Source organism: Cervus elaphus, chromosome 25, assembly GCF_910594005.1.
Source record: "Cervus elaphus chromosome 25, mCerEla1.1, whole genome shotgun sequence".
Classification (NCBI taxonomy): domain Eukaryota; kingdom Metazoa; phylum Chordata; class Mammalia; order Artiodactyla; family Cervidae; genus Cervus; species Cervus elaphus.
This window is the reverse complement of record NC_057839.1, coordinates 19966064-19984395: the sequence shown is the minus strand read 5'-3', so window position 1 is coordinate 19984395 and position 18332 is coordinate 19966064. Positions and strand designations below refer to the sequence as shown.

Here is an 18332-nt window from a genome sequence, read left to right as displayed (position 1 = left end):
CCTTGCAGTCCAAGGGACTCTCAAGAGTCTTCTCCAACACCACAGTTCAAAGGCATCAATTTTTCAGCACTCAGCTTTCTTCATAATCCAACTCTCACATCCATACATGACCACTGGAAAACCCATAGCCTTGACTAGACGGACCTTTGCTGGCAGTGTAATGTCTCTGCTTTTTAATATGCTGTCTAGGTTGGTCATAACTTTCCTTCCAAGTAGTAAGCGTCTTTAATTTCATGGCTGCAATCACTGTCTGCAGTGATTTTTTTTTAGTTTCCCACATAAAGAAGTGTAAAGTCATAGTTGAGCTACTTGGTATGACAAAGTAGTTCATGGTGCATTTAATACCCCTCCCTACTGCTTCACCTGTCCCAGCAATTTTTTTTCCCAGCGTGTTTTCTTTCCATGTTAAAATAAGTTAAGTTCTTTTTAGGGGTGACAGATAACAAAATCAATAGTAGTAGCTGTTTACAGTAACAAAATTGAGCTGATTTGACACAAAGGGGATTCATTTTCTAGAAAATTATATGCTTTTCATACAAACCTGAATATAAAAAAGTTGACATTAAGTACGGTTAAAATCTAAATTTAGTCTTTGAAAGCCAGGAAATTTAGGTTACAGATAGTAATTCTAATATACTTGTAAATGTATTAACCAATTAATATCTTATAGATGTGATGTGTAACCCACAAAGGTATGTGCTATGGTTAGTGAAGTAATTCAAATTTAAAAAATAGAAGAAGAAATATTTTGAAAGCAAGTATATTTCAGTTGTGCTTAGCAGTATGGGTTAACAATTATGAGAAGACCTGGCTTCTAGTCAAGAGTATTTCTTTGTACTGAGCAGTTTTGGAATTTTGAGTAAGGTATTTATACTTTATGATTCTTTAAAATTATCTTTTAATTACAAAGCTGTGTGATTCTATGAATTTATAATCTTTATTATTCCAAGCAAATCTTTATAAATACCATTAAAGTTTGAGATGGAAATTTTAGTTATAGTGTAATTTAAATATTGATTTTGTGTTTTTAATTGCTTTTTTTTATAGAAGCTAAGACCTTTGTACATTTAGTTTTAATTTTTTCTTTTTCACTATTTTCTTGGCAGTTAAGTTCTTGACCTGACTTTATTAGATACTTTGCTGTGCAATTTTGGCATATAATCAGTTAAATACTGGTTTTTCTTACTTAAGAACATTTCAAATAAACTCTAGTTGAGAAAACAATTCAACAACCTCCATATATTTTTCACTGATATTTACCAGTTCTTAAGGTGTTGCCACATTTACTTTTCCTATTTGCTGGAGCAAATCTTGATATGTCATTTTACCCAATACTATTTAGAGTATGAATCTCAAAAAAGGACATATTCCATAACCAGTTTTTATTTTGAATTTTTTAATTTTGGACATTAGGAATTAATATTAAATTCTTAACTTCCCCTCGAGAGTGAGTCAACAGATTGCCTACTGAGGTATGTACAGTACTGAAGAAGATGAAAGACACGAATAGTCATCTCTTGACATTCATGGGAAAAATCATAAGACACAAATCTTCAAAGGTCATTTAGTAACTTGTTAAAATCTGCCATACTGTATTACATTGTTGTTATAGTCAAAGCTAAAATTCAGCAAAAATTAAAAAACTGAAGGATTTATGATGAATAGTGTTCCCACTAATAGCATATATATTTGCATGATGAGGATAAGAGAAAACTGCTTCAAGGTGAAGTCAGATTACAATACTACTGAATAGTCTTCCTGATGAGTTACTGTTTTATGAATAAACTAACCAAAGAGATCCACATAGCTACTTTGAGATGGGCTGATTGGCATGAGATAGCTAACTCAGCCTCATAAAAGAAATTTTCATCCTTATTTCTTATAAATTTATAATTTCATGTTTGGTTCTGAGGGAAAGTTCGCAAATGGTTGAAGTTTTGAGTGTTAAATTTGAGAATGCCAAGGTGCCACTTACACTGTATAGTTCAAACCTTCAGGAAATTTACAGAATAGTGAAATTTATTTAAAACATAAATGTGTGTTTATAAGCAAATCATCAAGTAGGTTAAATTCATCATTTTCAGTTTTGGGTGATTCTAAATGCTGTTTTTAGGTCTTGTCTCTTGCTTTGCCTAATTTCAGATTGCCTTTTAAACACATTATTTAAAGAATGACTCCTATAATCCATAGAGTCATTTCTGCTATGAACCTGTGTGGGGATTTGAGAGAGAGAGAGAGAGAGAGAGAGTGTGTGTGCATGTGTGTGTGTCTGTGTATCTGTGTGTATGTGTGTCTGTATCTAGGCTTATATAAATATGAGGGAAAGAGGAACCTTTTGGTGGAAGCTTTAATCAAGGAAAGACTCAAGATGGCTAGCTTGATTAAAAAAAAAAAAAAAAAAGAACTATGCACTAAACAGAACAGGAGATTTTGAGTATAGTATGGTGTTTATCCTTTCTGTATGATTCGTAAGAACTCTTGTCTGGATCCTCGGAAAGGGGACTTTTAAAGCATTGCTGAGTTAAACTTTGCTTTTTCCCTATCTTTGTATCCATTTGACAAATATGTGAGTTGCTACTCTGCTAGTCACTATTGGATGCCTGAACTGCAGCTGTGAGCAAAGTAGGATCACTAATAGAGAGGAGGGTGTTTTCACCTCCTCCTCACTCACATTGAGTTCATACTCTTTATACCTGAGAGCATTGTCTAGGCATCAGTAACTAAGGACAGCCTTATGGCTGTTACTAGGTTTAGAGGTCTTGAGGAATCTTAGAGATGGGTCAGGTAACTTGTGTTGAGCAGGCAGGCACTGATTGGTTGACCTAGACCTGCCTTTTCTGGGAGAGCTGAGCCCAGAACCTAGTTCTAAGTTTTGGTTTGCTGCCTTGGGACTCAGCATGAGTGACTTCATCTTGGGCCTAATCTGATTACCTTAGCATATGTAATCATTTAACTTTTATCATATAATGCACATAAAAACAGTAATCTAGTATGATATAATGTTTTTCAGTTGCTCAGTTGTGTCCAACTCTGCCACCCCATGGACTTTTGCACACCAGGCTTCCCTGTCCCTCACCATCTCCCAGAGCTTGTTCAAACTCACGTCCATGAGTCAGTGATGCCATCCAGCCATTTCATCCTGTCGAGATGTTGTATATAATTAAATATTTCTAGCCAATTTTCTACATTGTTCTTAAGTACATTATTACAAGTGGTGTGTTTGAGCCAGAAAAATGAATATGGTTGGTACATCACACTTGGTCATGTTTCTTAAATGTCTTTAAAGTTAGAATAGTATTCAGTCTTTGTGTGTGTGTGTGTGTGTGTGTGTGTGCGTGCGCACCATTGACATATTGTTAATTATCTTGTTGAGTAGAGTTAGGTTAAGCACGTTTTGAGAGCTCCAGTTTGTGGATAATTTTTATTGCCCCACTATTAGTGATGAATTACAAGACTTTGATTTAAACATTTTTTGGTGCTCATTTTTTTTTAGGGGAAAATTAGTCCTGAAGCTGAAAAGTTTAAGAATATCTAAAATACTAAAATAAAATTTCCCATAATGTTTTGTTTTTGATACTCAAGGAATCAAGTCTGTGTGTTTCTCACAGACTTAAGAAGCTACTAAGCAGTCAGTGGGTGGCACTGTTTCTTCTGGTTTAGAAAAAGAAAAATGCAAGTATTTGGGATTTTCATGAACCAACACCTAAAATTTTTATTGAATAGCTTATTTTTTTATTGTCTAACTGAATATTCCCTACCCCTCTATATTTTCTTGGAGAAATTGTAGAAATATTTTAATCCTTTCTATTTGTCATCTATTATTTTCTCTTTTCCAGATAAGCCTTCTGTGAGCATATATCAGTTTGTATTTTTTGGAGCAGATGAAAACCCGTGAAAGACTTGTGTTTACAAGATAGTTAATAGTATTCCTTCCCAAATTCTTGTGGTTTCTTCCTTCTTTGTTTTTCCACCTTTCACCCTTGGGCTGAGAGCATAGTGTTATATTGCTTCTTCATTCTAATCATCTCTGTTTGTGCAGAGCCCTTTTGTAGGCTAGATAAAAAGAGTTAGGAATTGGGATTGTAACAGCTGACTAATGCTGAAAGTAGGTGCTTAGCTCCAGAACTGGAATGTGAAACAAAGGAGAAATATTAGAGTTTTTTCATACTACTGTTTATTTCTAGATTTCTGTCACAAATGCTGTGTGCCTTCACACTAAAAACAGTGACCAAAGCAATAGGGGTTGGATGACTCCAGTTCAAATTGTGGGATGCTGCTTTGCTGAGAAGCCAATTCTAGATTGTAACCAAGTGTTTTTATATTTGCAGTTCTGTTCTGGGGGAGAGTCTAGGGGTGGGATAGGATACCTTATACCTTATCAGAACCCGGAAGCCATGAGAAACTGTCTAACAGAGGAGATAGGGGGGTGAGCAGGAGATGGTGTTCTAGCAGTTGCTTATAAGCCTTTCATCCTGTTGTGTTCCAGGAGGGTTACAGGATGTTCTGCCTGTGCTCATTAGCTGAGGTTTACGCCGTAGATATGTGCAAAGTTTCAAGGGATATGGTGAAGGTGTTTCTCTGTATCTGGAAGCCTAGGCTTTTAAAATTACTGCATTAAAATAATAAAAGTGGAATTTGACTTTATCATAGAAATGTCATATTTACAGGATTGCATTTTTGACTTGGTTTCTGATGCCTGATCTTATTACAAATAGTTTCATTAGTTGGAATGACATATCTCAAGTAAGAAAAAATCATTCTGAAGTGTGCTAATGATCAGATGCACTTTCACTAAATTTTTATTTAAAGCAAATGGCCATGTAGGCTGAGGTGGATTGCTTTTATAGACTTCCTGGAAAAAGCTTGAAAATACCACTGGAGTGTGGTTCTCATTTTGAGTCAGGATTTTAAATACTGGTACATATTAATATGTTCTTGGCTTTAAATACTCCAAACCAGGTGGGTAGAATTGGCAGAACACAGAAATTTAAATCCTTTATATTTCTTAGTATATTGATTTATCTGGTAAATTCAGTGATAGTCCATAAGTCAAGTGTTTTTAAAGCCAAGTGTTAAAACTGTTAATAATAGTGGAAGAAAATAAAAGAGTAAGGATTGGAAATATCAAACTGCAGTGCAGGCATTAGGCTAAGTAACATTTCAAGAAGCTAATAACATTTGGGGGGGTGGCGTGCGTGTGTGTTTGTATTTATAATGGCAGCAAATGTAAAGTACTTACTGCTGGACATTGTGACTAAAAGAGTTAGACGTGTTGCCATAAGTGATTCTTGACTATTTTGAATTTCACTGAAAATGTATTACTATGTAGGTCTAATGATTAGTGAAATCTGTAATAATATTGTGAACAAATTTGTTGATATCTTTGCAGTTAGCTTCTGGAATTTATAGTTTTGCCTGCTCTCTGTGGAATCACCACACAGACACATTCCTTCAACAAGTTTCTTCTGGCAATGAAGCTGCAGTTCTAAGTTCACTTGAACGAACTCTACTATCCTTGAAAGGTACTATTAAGCTTGATATGTTTATTTTTGAAACAGCATACCTCAGAATAGTGGCCAAACAGTTCCTCTCTATGGATTTTCTGTTTCCAGTTGCACTAGTAGAAGAATAAAGGGTTAATATTTCTCTCAAAGACAAGGGCTCTTATGTTTTTCTTTTGTAAGAGTAGCTCTTCTACTTTGTCAAATCCATGAGAGTACACATAGTTCAAATGGTTAGTTTTAAGTTATATTCACATTACTGGCCATGGTTCTGAATACATACCTTTCAAACACTCGCACTTCTTTTTTGCTTCATTTCTCATTCTGGGCTACTGCCATTCATGCCAACTTTCCTAAACTTCTGTCCTCAAGGCTTAGTTGAGCTCTGTCTCCCAGCTTTCTTCCCTGAGAACTCATCTTTCTTGTTTGTACTTAGATTTTAGAAGCTGCTTGTTGGGTTGCTATGTTGGCCTGTGTTTTCTGATGCTTTGCTTATGGGCATCCCCCTCGCATAAATGTCTTTGACTTCCCTGAGCTGAGCTTATCTTGATGCATGTATTCATTCTAAGGTTCCTTTCCTTTCTGACATTCACCATCATTTCATTCTTTGTCTTCCTTCTGTTCTGGTTGCTTGAGGCTCTTTTGTGTTTCTTAGTTTAAACTCAAGAGGCTTTATTTTTCTTACTACAGCTCATTTTGCATTCTCTGTTTTATTTGTAAGCTCTTTTATCATACTCACCCTAGTACCTTACAGTGCCTTTACTAAAGTAAAGTACATTACTTTAGTGCCTCACTTGTATTAAGCAGACAGTGGATGCACAAACCCCAAACTGTCAACACATTTTGATGAACCTTGTGGACAAACGTGAATCATTTTAAAGGACTGTTGATATGTAAAATCCAATCTGTTGTACCGGTGGTTTTACAAGTGAATGAGATGGTTTTGTCAAAATCAGGGAGGAAGCAATTAAAAGGCCTTAGAAATGTTAACTAACACAAGTGAAAGTCGGTCGGTTGTGTCCATGGAATTCTCCAGGCCAGAATACTGGGGTGGGTAGCCTTTCCCTTCTCCAGGGGATCTTCCCAACGCGGGGATTGACCCCAGGTCTCCCGCACTGCAGGCGGATTCTTTACCAGCTAAGCCACAAGAGAACTCCAAAGATAAACAAAGTGGTATATAAGTAGTGTGTTTAATGATTAAGGAATTTTTCATGAATCCTTTTGATTGTAGAGTTTTCTTGTCTGACTTCAAAGTCTTGCTCCTGACACAGATGTTGCCATACTAATCTATATTAGCATGCTCTAAGCTTTTCAGCACCTCAGCGTCTCAAGGTCTTTGGTACTCATTTGCATTTCTAAGGCATCCTGACCTGGGGAAATCTCATAGCACTTTACTTTAAAATACTCGTCTGTCCAGGTATAAATGTCTATCCTTTCATGACTTAAATGTACTTAGGACTAGAGCTTTTGTCACATGTCATCTTTGCCTTTATACCTGTGCACGTTTAGTATCTTTTAGATATGACTGTGTTCATTATTTCATTCACCATATTTATAGGTAGGTGCTTGGCACCGAGGAGACAGACATAATAAAATGATGGTGCAAATACATGTAAAATGACATCTGTGATAGGGCTTTACAATGTTATGATGATTGATAATATGGTCAGAAAAGACTTCCCTGAGAAAGTAATATTTGAACCAAAATCATAAAGGATAAACGGAAGTTGACTGGGTGATAAAAGGAGAAAGAAAAGACTGTCCCAGATAGTGTAGACCGAGGTCCTGTGATGGAAAAGATCTTGTCCAGAATAAGGGATTCTACTTAAACCCTATTCTCTCCTGTTATGATACAGTAACTTGAGTTGTATGCAATTGATAGTATGAAACCAAAGGTATATAGACATTTGCATTATAAATTTAATTTTAATACACTGCTTTCATTTTTTTTTTAATTAAAATATAGATTTATAATGTATTAGTTTCTGGTGTACAGCAGAGTGACTCAGTTATATATGTGTATTATTTTTATATATTTTCCATTATGGTTTATTATATTGAATATAGTTCCCTGTTTTATACAGTAGAACCTTATTGTTTATCTGTTTTATATATAGTAGCTTTTATCTGCTAATCCAAAACGCCTAATTTATCCTCCCTCCAAGTCCTTTTCCCTTGGTAACTATAAGTGTGTTTTCTGTATCTGTGAATCATTTCTGTTTTGTAAGTAAGTTCATTTGTGTCATATTTTAGATTCCACATACAAAGTGGTATCACATGGTATTTGTCTTTCTCTTTCTGACTTCACTTAGTCTGATAGACTCTAGGTCCATCCATGTTGCTGCCAATGGCGTTATTTCATTCTTTTTATGGCTGAGTAGTATTCCATTGTATGTGTGTATATGTGTGTGTGCACTGTATGTATGTATATGTGTATATGTATGTGTATGTACACACACACACACACACACACACACGTGTCTTTCTCCGTTTTCCTATTGGTGGACATAAATGGATATAACCCTAACTATAATCTATCCTGAAGGTTGATTCCATGTTTTGGCTATTGTAAATAGTGCTGCTATGAACATTGTGGCACATGTATCTTTTTGAATTAGAGTTTCCTCTAGCTATATGCCCAGGAATGGGATTGCTGGATCATATGGCAACTCTCGTTTTTTAAGGACCCTCCGTATTGTTCTCCATAGTGACTGTACCAGTTTATATTACCACCAACAGTGTGTGAGGGTTCCCTCTTCTCCACACCTTCTCTAGCATTTATTATGTGTAGGCTTTTTCATCATGGCCATTCTGACTGCTGTGGTACCTTATTGTAGTTATGATTTTCATTTCTCTAATAATTAGTGATGTTGAGCATCTTTTGTTCATGTGCCTATTGGCCATCTGTTTATTTAGGTCTTCTGCCCATTTTTTGATTGGGTTGTTTGTTTTTGTTTTTGAGTTATATATGAGTTATAAGAGTTGTTTGTATATTTTGGAAATTAAGCCCTAATTAGTTGCACCATTTGCGAACATTTTCTCCTTGTCTGTAGGTTGCCTTTTCATCTTGTTTATGGTTTTCTTTGCTGTGCAAAAGCTTGTAAGTTTGATTAGGTCCCATTAATTGATTTTTGCTTTTATTTCTATGGCCTTAGGAGACTGACCTAAGAAAACATTGGTATGGTTTATGTCAAAGAATATTTTGCCTATGTTCTCTTCTGGGAGTTTTATGGTGTTGTCTGTTTAAGTCTCTGAGCTATTTTGAGTTTATTTTTGTGCATGGTATAAGAGAGTATTCTAGCTTCATTGATTTATGTGCAGCTGTCCAGCTTTCCCAACACCACTTGTTAAAGAGACTGTCCTTTCTTCAGTGTATATTCTTGCCTTCTTTGAAGATTAATTGACTGTAGGTGTGTGGGTTACACTGCCTTTACACTTCACCTCATGAACACTAACTCTTGAGTTATATAGAAAGCAATGTGATTTATAAAGTTGTTTTCTTAAAGTGAAGTGACTTTAAATTTGATAGTATAAAGTGATAGTCTGATGCTGCTATCATGCTGGTTATTACTAAATTCTGCTAGGTGTTTTGCATGTGTTGTACTATTGAATCCTTTGTTAACTCTATGAAATAGGATTTATAACCACCTTAAATTTTTTTTATAGTTGATTTACAGTATTTGTTTCAGCTATTCAACATAGTGATTCAAAATTTTTATAGTTTATATTCCATTTGAGGATGTTATGCAATATGGCCTATATTTCCTATTCTGTATAATATATTCTTGTAACTTATTTCATATATAATAGTTTGTTCCTCTTAATCCCCTAGCCCTATTGTTCCTACCCCCTTTTCTTTCCCCACTGGCAATCACTAGTTTGTATTTCTGAGTTTCTTTTTTGTTGTATTCCCTGATTTGTTTTATTTTTCATATTGTACATATTAAGTGATAATATACAGTATTTGTCTTTTTCTGTCTGACTTATTTCACTAAGCATAATACCTTCCAGGTCTATCCATATTGTTGCAAATGGCTAAATGTCATTATTCTTCATGTCTGAATAGTATTCCATGTATATCACATCTTCTTTATTATCTGTGTAACCACATTTTATAAACAAGGAGTGTAAAATATAATGAGGTATGCCCCAAATAATATAGTTTTAGACACGAGCTAGGATTTCTAAGTCTAGATCTGACTTCAAATCTGTTATTCTGCTTATCTTCCCATGTATATCAGTTTACTCATAAAATGTGATGCTTGTAATTGAGCACTGTAGTCTATTCCAGATTTGGAATAGAGTTTAATCTTTATATCCCTTTTGGAGATATTGTATTTTCATTAATGTACTTTAAAACCGAATGAAGCTTTTTCATTACTGTTGAGTCATACTTTATGGAATAGAAGTAACCTTCTCAACTTCAACCTATAGGTATCATTGCAAGTGAGAAGTACTAATAATTGTGTAAATTGAACTAAAATTTGCAATATGGCTTTAGAAACATGAGTACTTACAAGTGAGAAGAACACTGCTTTAGAGACACAATAACTTGGCTTTAGTTCCATCTTTCCCACTTGGGAACAAGCCAGTGACCAGGAGTTACCTTTCTTTATCCAAGCTTGATGAGGCTTTGTGATTCTGAGTCTTTTATGATTATGATTTTAATAGGGAAAAATATGAAAAAATAAGGTATGAGTAAAGCTTGATTTTACTTTTCAGTGCTGCGTAAGTTAACTGTTAATGGATTTGTGGAACCTCATAAGAATATGGAGGTGATGGTAAGTAAAAGAAGTCATTTATTTTTTTTGTAACTGTGGAAAAGTGCCTGGCATTTCCTGTATGTTATAAAGCTTATTCTTTTTACTTGGCATTCATTTAAAAGTTTTTTTATTAAGTGACCACCTAATTTCTTCTTCTTCTTTTTTTTTTTTTTTACCATTCTGTATATGTTATACTATACTTTTAGACTTGTGGTCTGTTTTCAGACATACAGAAAATATATCAAAGCAACTATTATGTGAAAGGGAAGAACTAGAACTAGGATGGTTCTCAAGATGCCATGGTACATTGAGAGTGTTTATTTGAATTTGAAATCAAGTGAACTCTTAGGAATTTGAATGCTATGATAACATTACTAGGGTCAGTGTAGATTGATTTATATTCTTGGTATTTTCCTTTGTCTATTTTTATATACTTAAAATGAGGTATTTTTCTCTTGAATCATAACATTTATATTTGTTCTTTGTAATCAATTATAAAATATATATATATAAGAGGAAAACTCCATTGATAAGCCCAAAAAACTTTGCAGTATACTCATTTTCATATCATGGCATCTACTTTTTCTATATGCAAAAATGTATAGCTGCATATATTTTATTCCTGAGCAAAATGGAATTGTATCATACTTGTTCAAATCTGTTTTGGCTTTCACAGTGAGTTTAGGTCATCTAGAATGTTACTCTGTGAATTGCCTTTGGGGCGGCACAGGAAGCTTGGAAAAAGTATATTTAATTGGTTCTTTGGGTTTGTCCTACTACATTTACATTTGATCAGAGTCACACTTTTATTTTTTTGAACTTTAGTTTGTGTTTCTGTAAGATTTTGCTTGAAGTAATGGTTCTATTGTTAAAAGAATTAAAAACTGCTAATATTCATCATTTTAATGTGAATACAGTTTTTTTCTTTAAAATATTACATGTTTTTTTAAAGTTAAAAAACTCAGAAGAGGAAGTAGAAAATAATAAATCATTTAAAAACTTACTATGCTAACAGTTCTAAGTTTCCTTTATAATATCGTAAACATATTATTTCAGATATACTGTCTGTCTTCCTCAGTTTCATATGAATGAGACCTATATGTTGTTTCCTTCCTTGCTTTTTCTTAAACTTAGTGCATTGTGGATATTTTTCGCATGTCAATAATATTTTTATATATCATGTTTTTGATGATTTTATGCTAAATACAATTACTATTGGTATGCAATTAAAAAATAATAATAAAATTAATCATAGAATTTCTGTAATTTACTTGCCCAGTGATCTCTTGATGACATGTAGTTTGTTTCCAGTTTTTAATTGTTGAGAAATAATATTAAAACGAACATTTGGGTGCATATGTCATTGTGTACTTTTCTAGTGATCTCTAGGATAAATTCCTAGAAATGGAAACGTTAGGTTAAAGTATATCCACATATTTGATGCTCATGTATATAACCAAATTACCTGAAGATATATGAAAACCAACCCCAGTTTTCAATACTGATAGATCTAAATATTTTGGTTGGCCAGAAAGTTCGTTCCTGTTTTTCTGTAACAGCTTTTGGCCAATTCAATATTTACGTTTATTGCCATGCTATCAAAAACCATTTTCTAGAAACCAGTTTGACAGCTCCCTCAGTGCCCTCATGAGAAATGTAAGTTCGATGAATGCAGAGACTTTTGTTCATTCTTCACTCCAGAGCTTGGGATAATATCTGCTGTATAAAAATGCTCAGTAGTTATTTAAGTGAATGACTGATATGGTAGAAATATATCAGAAGACTCAGTAATTATATATAATATTCTGAGTATCATAAAATTAAAATATTGAATATGTTTATCAGTTTTTTCTCAGTGTAAATAAACTGATATGAATCACATTTCTGTAAATTAGGATAATAGTTGTCAATGGATACTCTCCATATTTTGTGAGCCTTTGGCTTTTCCTTGAGTCTTTCTTTTGTCTCAGAAGCTGTATGTCAGCTCCTGTTCAGTTATACCTGCTGTATTGTGGTATCATTGATTAGTTGTAAATAAGAATAGAATTTTAACAAATTATGGACAACATTTCAAATAGCATAAAGATCTTAAATATAAGATGGAGTGTAAATGATACTTAAGAAGTACTATATACTAGTGGTGAGATTTGGGTTTCTGGAGGCAGGCAGATTTGGCTTTGAATCTTGGCTTGGTCTTTTCATGATAACATGGCCTCAGAGTATCTTCCTTGGTACCGAGTTTCCTTTTTTTGCAATATGATGATGAAATAACAGTACATATCCCATTGGATGTTGTGAGGATTATGAGAGAGAATGATTTTTGAAATGAGTTCAGCAACTAATTCAACTGTTCTGTAAATTGCCATTTGATGGTTATTTTAAGAGGTTCTTATTATTATATAACATTAGTCAAGTTACTTGGTTTATTTGGATTAGTCAGTTGTCCCAATTCTATAAATTCCTGATCCTCTTGATGAACTTACTAAAATCGATGTCCTTCATAAGTTTCTGTTCTCTTTAGAGAACCCTGACTGATGCACTAATTTTGTTTAAAAGAAAGTAGAATAAAATTCCTTCTGTCTTGTAGCTACTGTATGGGACCATTGCATTGAGCTTCTGTATAAATTTAACATGTGTATGGGATCTTGGTGATTTTATTTTTCCTATATTGAAAATTCTGCTATTTCATCATCCTAGAAATTACTTTATTGTTAATTATCATTGCATATAATTTATTCTCAACTGTGTTTTAAAAAGATTGAAGTAGTATGAAAATGAGAGAATGACGAGATAGCCGGAGGATGAAGCAGTAGTGAAACTGGTTCTTGTCCTGAGGTTTTCTTACTATGTTATCTAATGTGTTGCGTCATCTTTCAGGAAGGTATAAAAGAAGACCACAAACACTATCTCTTTGCTATTAGCTTTCGTTTAACATAGCTGATAATTCAGCTTTTCATTTTCTGCTCAAAATGACTGAGAGATGAAAATTGACAGAGGAAAATGTTTCATGATTTTTACATGAATCTGAAGATGGATACTGTTTAAGAGACTGGTAGCAGCCCCCTAGACCCCAGTGGTGATAGTGAAACTGTCTAAGTGGAGTTTTAGCCTCTGTGACTTCAGGTGATGACATCCTAGGTGAATTGGCTCAAACTCAAGAATTGATGAGTGAGCAATATATCTCTGTATTTCAAAGAAGAAATAACAACATTCTGTTCTAGTCAGTCATTCATCAGGAAAGTGTATAGTATTTTGTGACAAAAACCTGGATCATCTCATTTGCTAAAAGGACATGTGACATCTTTTATGATGTTTATACACCAAAATTTATTGATACAAAAAGTCTGTGATATTTAAATTCTTAAAAATTTTAATATTTTTTTTCAGTACCCCTTTATATTTATTTCTGCAAAGTTTTCATAACATGTCTTAAAAAAATATAGTAAAAGGTGTTTTGGACCCATATGGTAAATGGTGATTCTTGCCTTCTCTGGTCTCTGAAGGCTAATGTGATTTAATGCTTGAGATTGAAAACCTCTGCCACAAATAGTTGATACCATTTATTCATATTAGGAATACTGATTATTGCTAAATACCATTTCTGGATTCTGGGATAGAGCAAAGCAAACAGGCAAAGTTCTTGAATCTTAAGGATCTGACATTTTAGGTGGAGGAGACTAATTATGTCAGGGGGTTATAAGGCCTATGGAAAAAAATAAAACAGTAAGAGGAATAGAGGATATTTAGTGAAATAGAATACTTAATAAATAATTTTTTATTTATTGCAAAGTGATTTAGGTTATTGAAGTGAGACACTGAGGAGATGAAATACTATTATTTTCTTGTGGAAGATTGGAGGCATTATTATAGTAATAGAATGATTTTTACTTTATCTAATTTTAACTTTTTAATATGATATGATAGGTATATTTTAGTTTCCCTGAGAAAGTGTATGGTAAATTCTTACAACAGATTAAATTGAAACCCTTCAAAAATCTTTTTCTTTTCTAGGGTTTTTTACATGGAATATTTGAACGTTTAAAACAATTTTTGGAATGCAGTAAGTACTCCCATAAAGTACTCCCATGATAGTAATTTTTACTATAGAATCCTTATTCATTAGTAGCTTCTGTTTCGCACATGCAAATCTCAGGGGGCTGAAATCTTATATATTGATAATTAATTATCTAAAATTAAATTGGAAGCTCAGCTTTGTCTTCATATACCTGTCTTGTCATAAGTATTGAAGAAGCCTTTTTCTAAAAAAATATATTTTGTATCAATTCCATCTTCTCCATTTCTGCTGTTACTACTCTGTTCCCTGCAGACACCCACAACAGTAGTATGTTTAGCAAATCATCATTGAGTGTAGGCCCTATACCAAATGCTGTTTAGACATTTTGTTGATTCTGTTTCTTTTAGTATATTAAGTTTATCTGTTTGATATAAATATCCTTAAATGGTACTTTCACTGTGTAAATCCCTGGTCTGCTAACCATTACTGACGTACCTGTAGAACCCTTTCTAGAATCTGCTACCCCATATGGAAGAATTTACTATTTACGTTTGTGTTGTATTATGCTGGTGATCTGTTATCCTTTTCTCTTCCCTATGATTATAAGCACCTTTTCTTAGAATGCACACACACCACACAGGATACACACATATATATACATTCTTGCACACACATACGTATAACATGTATGTATGTGTTTTTTATGTGCGAGTGTGTCTGGAGACTTAGTACCCTGAGAATATACCTTAGTGTACTCACTTTTAGGGAGTTGCTGATTGTTTTGTCAGTCACTTTCAGTTTAGTAGAATCATTGTTGAGTCTGTTGCCAGATACTATAAAAGCTCATATGGTTTTTTTTTTGTTTTTTTCCCTTAAAAGTAGTCATTTTTTTCTGGTTTTCCCCATGGGGGACTAAAACGAAAGAATAGAAGTCCGTCCAGGAGAGAAGAATGACGTAACTGATGAGACAGAGTATGAGGTGTATGATTAGGGAGCAGGATAGCTAATGAGCTGATGGACATTATTCTGAATGTACAGAAATTAATTATACCAAGGAAATGATCAGAAGAAAATTGTTAGAAGATATAGGAAAAATAAGTATGTTAATCTTTGAATTCTTTGTTTTTATTTATGTTATTTTAAAAGTATTTTAACTGTCATAACATGATGTTACAGGTAAAATTGCTACATTTTTACTATGAAATGGGCTCAGTTAGTGTTTTAGGATTAATTTTATGAAATATGGCATTGAGCATTTCTGTGTCAACTGTAAGCCTAAGTATTGCTTTCTAAAAACTTAATTTTTTAATGGTTTACTTATTTATTTACTTAGAGTAGGGGGTGCACACTCATGAATTCATAATATGAAATGGGTAAAAACATATCTGATGGTATTTTTGTAAAAAGTTTTGTCATTGTCTTGGTTGTAAATTTATAGAATGTTATAAACTTGTACTAATATGTGAAATGTATTTTTAATAGGTAGAAGTATAGGTACAGATAATGTATGTAGAGATAGACTGGAAAAGACCATCATTCTTTTTACTAAAGTGGTAAGTTTTTTTTTTTAATCTTAATTATGTTTTTTCTCAACATAATTGATACTCGATTTTAGTATATATAGATACTCAAATTTAGTAAAGAAAGTGATGTTTTTTAAGCATACATTTTCGATTCAGTGTTAAAATAACTTATTTTCTTAATGTGTACAGGAAAGCTAAAAAAGCCCTTTGTATCTTAACGCCTTTAGAAGGCATATAATAATTAAATTTATATATACCATATAATATATAAGTCACCTGGATGTGAAAAAATCAGTCCTAATAACAGAGACGTTGATTCCTCTAAGTCTCATTATTCTCAAACCCACTGGAAAAAGCAGAGATAAAAAAGATAGTGCAGCACAGCATAAAGTAGGTAACATGTTACAATAGATAATACCAAAAAATCAGTATGTTCATAATGACAGTTTATCATCATTAATATCACATATCTTTTGAATAGAATCATATGGGTGCACTGTCTGAGGCAATATGTATATATTTCAGGTAAAATTATTTTATAAAAAAATTAATGGATATAGACAGCCAAATCCACAACACGGAAAACTCTGCAGGAAGTGATCTGTTACCTCAACAAATAAGTAACAAGAAAAAAAAAAAAAAGAGAACCGACACTACTGAATCCTTTTCAAGAAACCAACTATAAAAAAATTTGTGAGGGAACTTTCCTGGTGGTTCAGTGGTTAAGAATCCCTTCCAATGCAGAGGATGGTTCAGTCCTTGGTTGGAGAACTAAGATCCCATATGCCACATGGCATGGCCAAATAAAAAAGTAATAATTAATGAAATTCATGTTTATGATCTCATGACTTTATTAAAGCTTTTGAAATTGGAACATTTTACATGTGCCTCCAACTAGAACATGTTAACATATTCCTTTGTTTCTATACGCCTTCTCCCGTATTTCTTAGAAATTTCTAGTTAGATAAGAAACTTGATCACATTCAGGCTTTTCTTCTTGTTTTTTTTTAATGATGGGGGGAATAGAGTAGGGTGACAATGACAAGACTATTTTACAGATGATGCTGTGTATTTCCTATTGCATCACATCAGAAGATGCACAACGTCTGATTGCTTAAAATTGTTCATTGAGTTTATTGAGTTATTAAATTCTTCAACAGCCTTTCCCTTGATTCTAGCAGCCATTGATTATCATAGCTTAGATCTTTTATTTGAATAGGGTTGCAAAATAATGGCATTCTAATTCTATTAATTATTCCTTTTACATTTATTAGCTGGAATTCTTCTATATAGAAGAAATCTCTCTCATCATCTATTTGATACATTGAGATGCAGTTAATGCAGGATACATTTTTGATTATTTGCCTTCATTATTTTTTAAAGGCGTTTCTTGTACTTTTGGTATCACATTTGCTGATTGATATCAAATTAAGTATGAAGTAAGTTTATTTTGAATCTTGAACTAGAAATAATAGAAAGTTCAGGTAATGAGATCCAATCTGATTTATTTCACATTGTATGATATACCCCAGGAGTATATTACATGTGAAACTGGACTTCTCACCAAGATTCCAAACTTGCTAAGTGTTTATTACCAGCTATTAGATGTACCTATGAATGATTATATTCCTATGTGAATTTGAAGAAAATATATTAAATTTTTTTTTCTTTATAGCTTTTGGACTTCTTGGATCAGCATCCCTTTTCATTTACTCCTCTAATTCAGAGATCACTGGAATTTTCTGTAAGCTATGTGTTTACGGAAGTTGGTGAAGGTGTTACATTTGAACGATTCATTGTCCAGTGCATGAATCTTATTAAGATGATTGTCAAAAATTATGCTTATAAGCCATCCAAAAATTTTGAAGGTAATCCTTTACTGGTAGTTTTATTTTTTTCATTTCCTTATTTTAATCTTAGTGTGAAGTAATTGCTATTTTTATGTAAGTTTTTTGAAGTTCATTTAAGTCTGAGAAATGAACTATTGCTGGGACATGAAATAGAGATAAGGATTAGAACTTGTGGTATATAAATGCCAGCTTTTAAAAATCATACAGTGCATTTAGTAAACTACTGTCTTTTGTAACACAGTAGAACATCAGTTGAAGCCTAGGGTCTTTTAAGAATTAAGTACTCCAGTAACCGCTATAGTTCGTTTGTAGACTGTATTTATTTGTACAATTAAGTTTTCTTTTGACCTTAGATAAAATGATTCTAGGCAGGTTAAAGTTGCTTCTAGAATAGGTTAAACTGTTATATTGCAGTTGACCCTTGAACAACGCAGGGGTTAATGAGTATAACTTATAGCTGGCCATCCGTATTCACTGTTCCTGTGCATCTGGGGAATTCAGCCAACCCCAGACCGTGTATACTGTAGTTTAGTATTTACTGTTGAAAAATATCTGAGTGTAAATGGACTCACAAAGTTCAGGGGTCAGCTCTGTTTGGAATTCATTCATGTGTGTGTTTATCACAATGAATGAGAATGTCTTGTAGAAGAGAGAGAGACATATAGGTAAGTCACTTCAAT

The 18332-nt window shown here is 33.3% G+C and overlaps 1 protein-coding gene across 2 annotated transcripts in view; it reads left to right on the top strand.

Moving 5' to 3' along the window:
* Positions 1-18332, top strand: part of IPO11 (importin 11) — a 197501-nt gene that overhangs the window by 38991 nt on the left and 140178 nt on the right. For both annotated transcript variants that reach the window (XM_043887205.1, XM_043887206.1), the window contains exons 6-10: positions 5390-5522; positions 10224-10282; positions 14276-14324; positions 15762-15832; positions 17478-17670. In XM_043887205.1, the coding sequence (XP_043743140.1) occupies positions 5390-5522; positions 10224-10282; positions 14276-14324; positions 15762-15832; positions 17478-17670 (505 nt within the window). The remainder of the gene's footprint in view (positions 1-5389; positions 5523-10223; positions 10283-14275; positions 14325-15761; positions 15833-17477; positions 17671-18332) is intronic.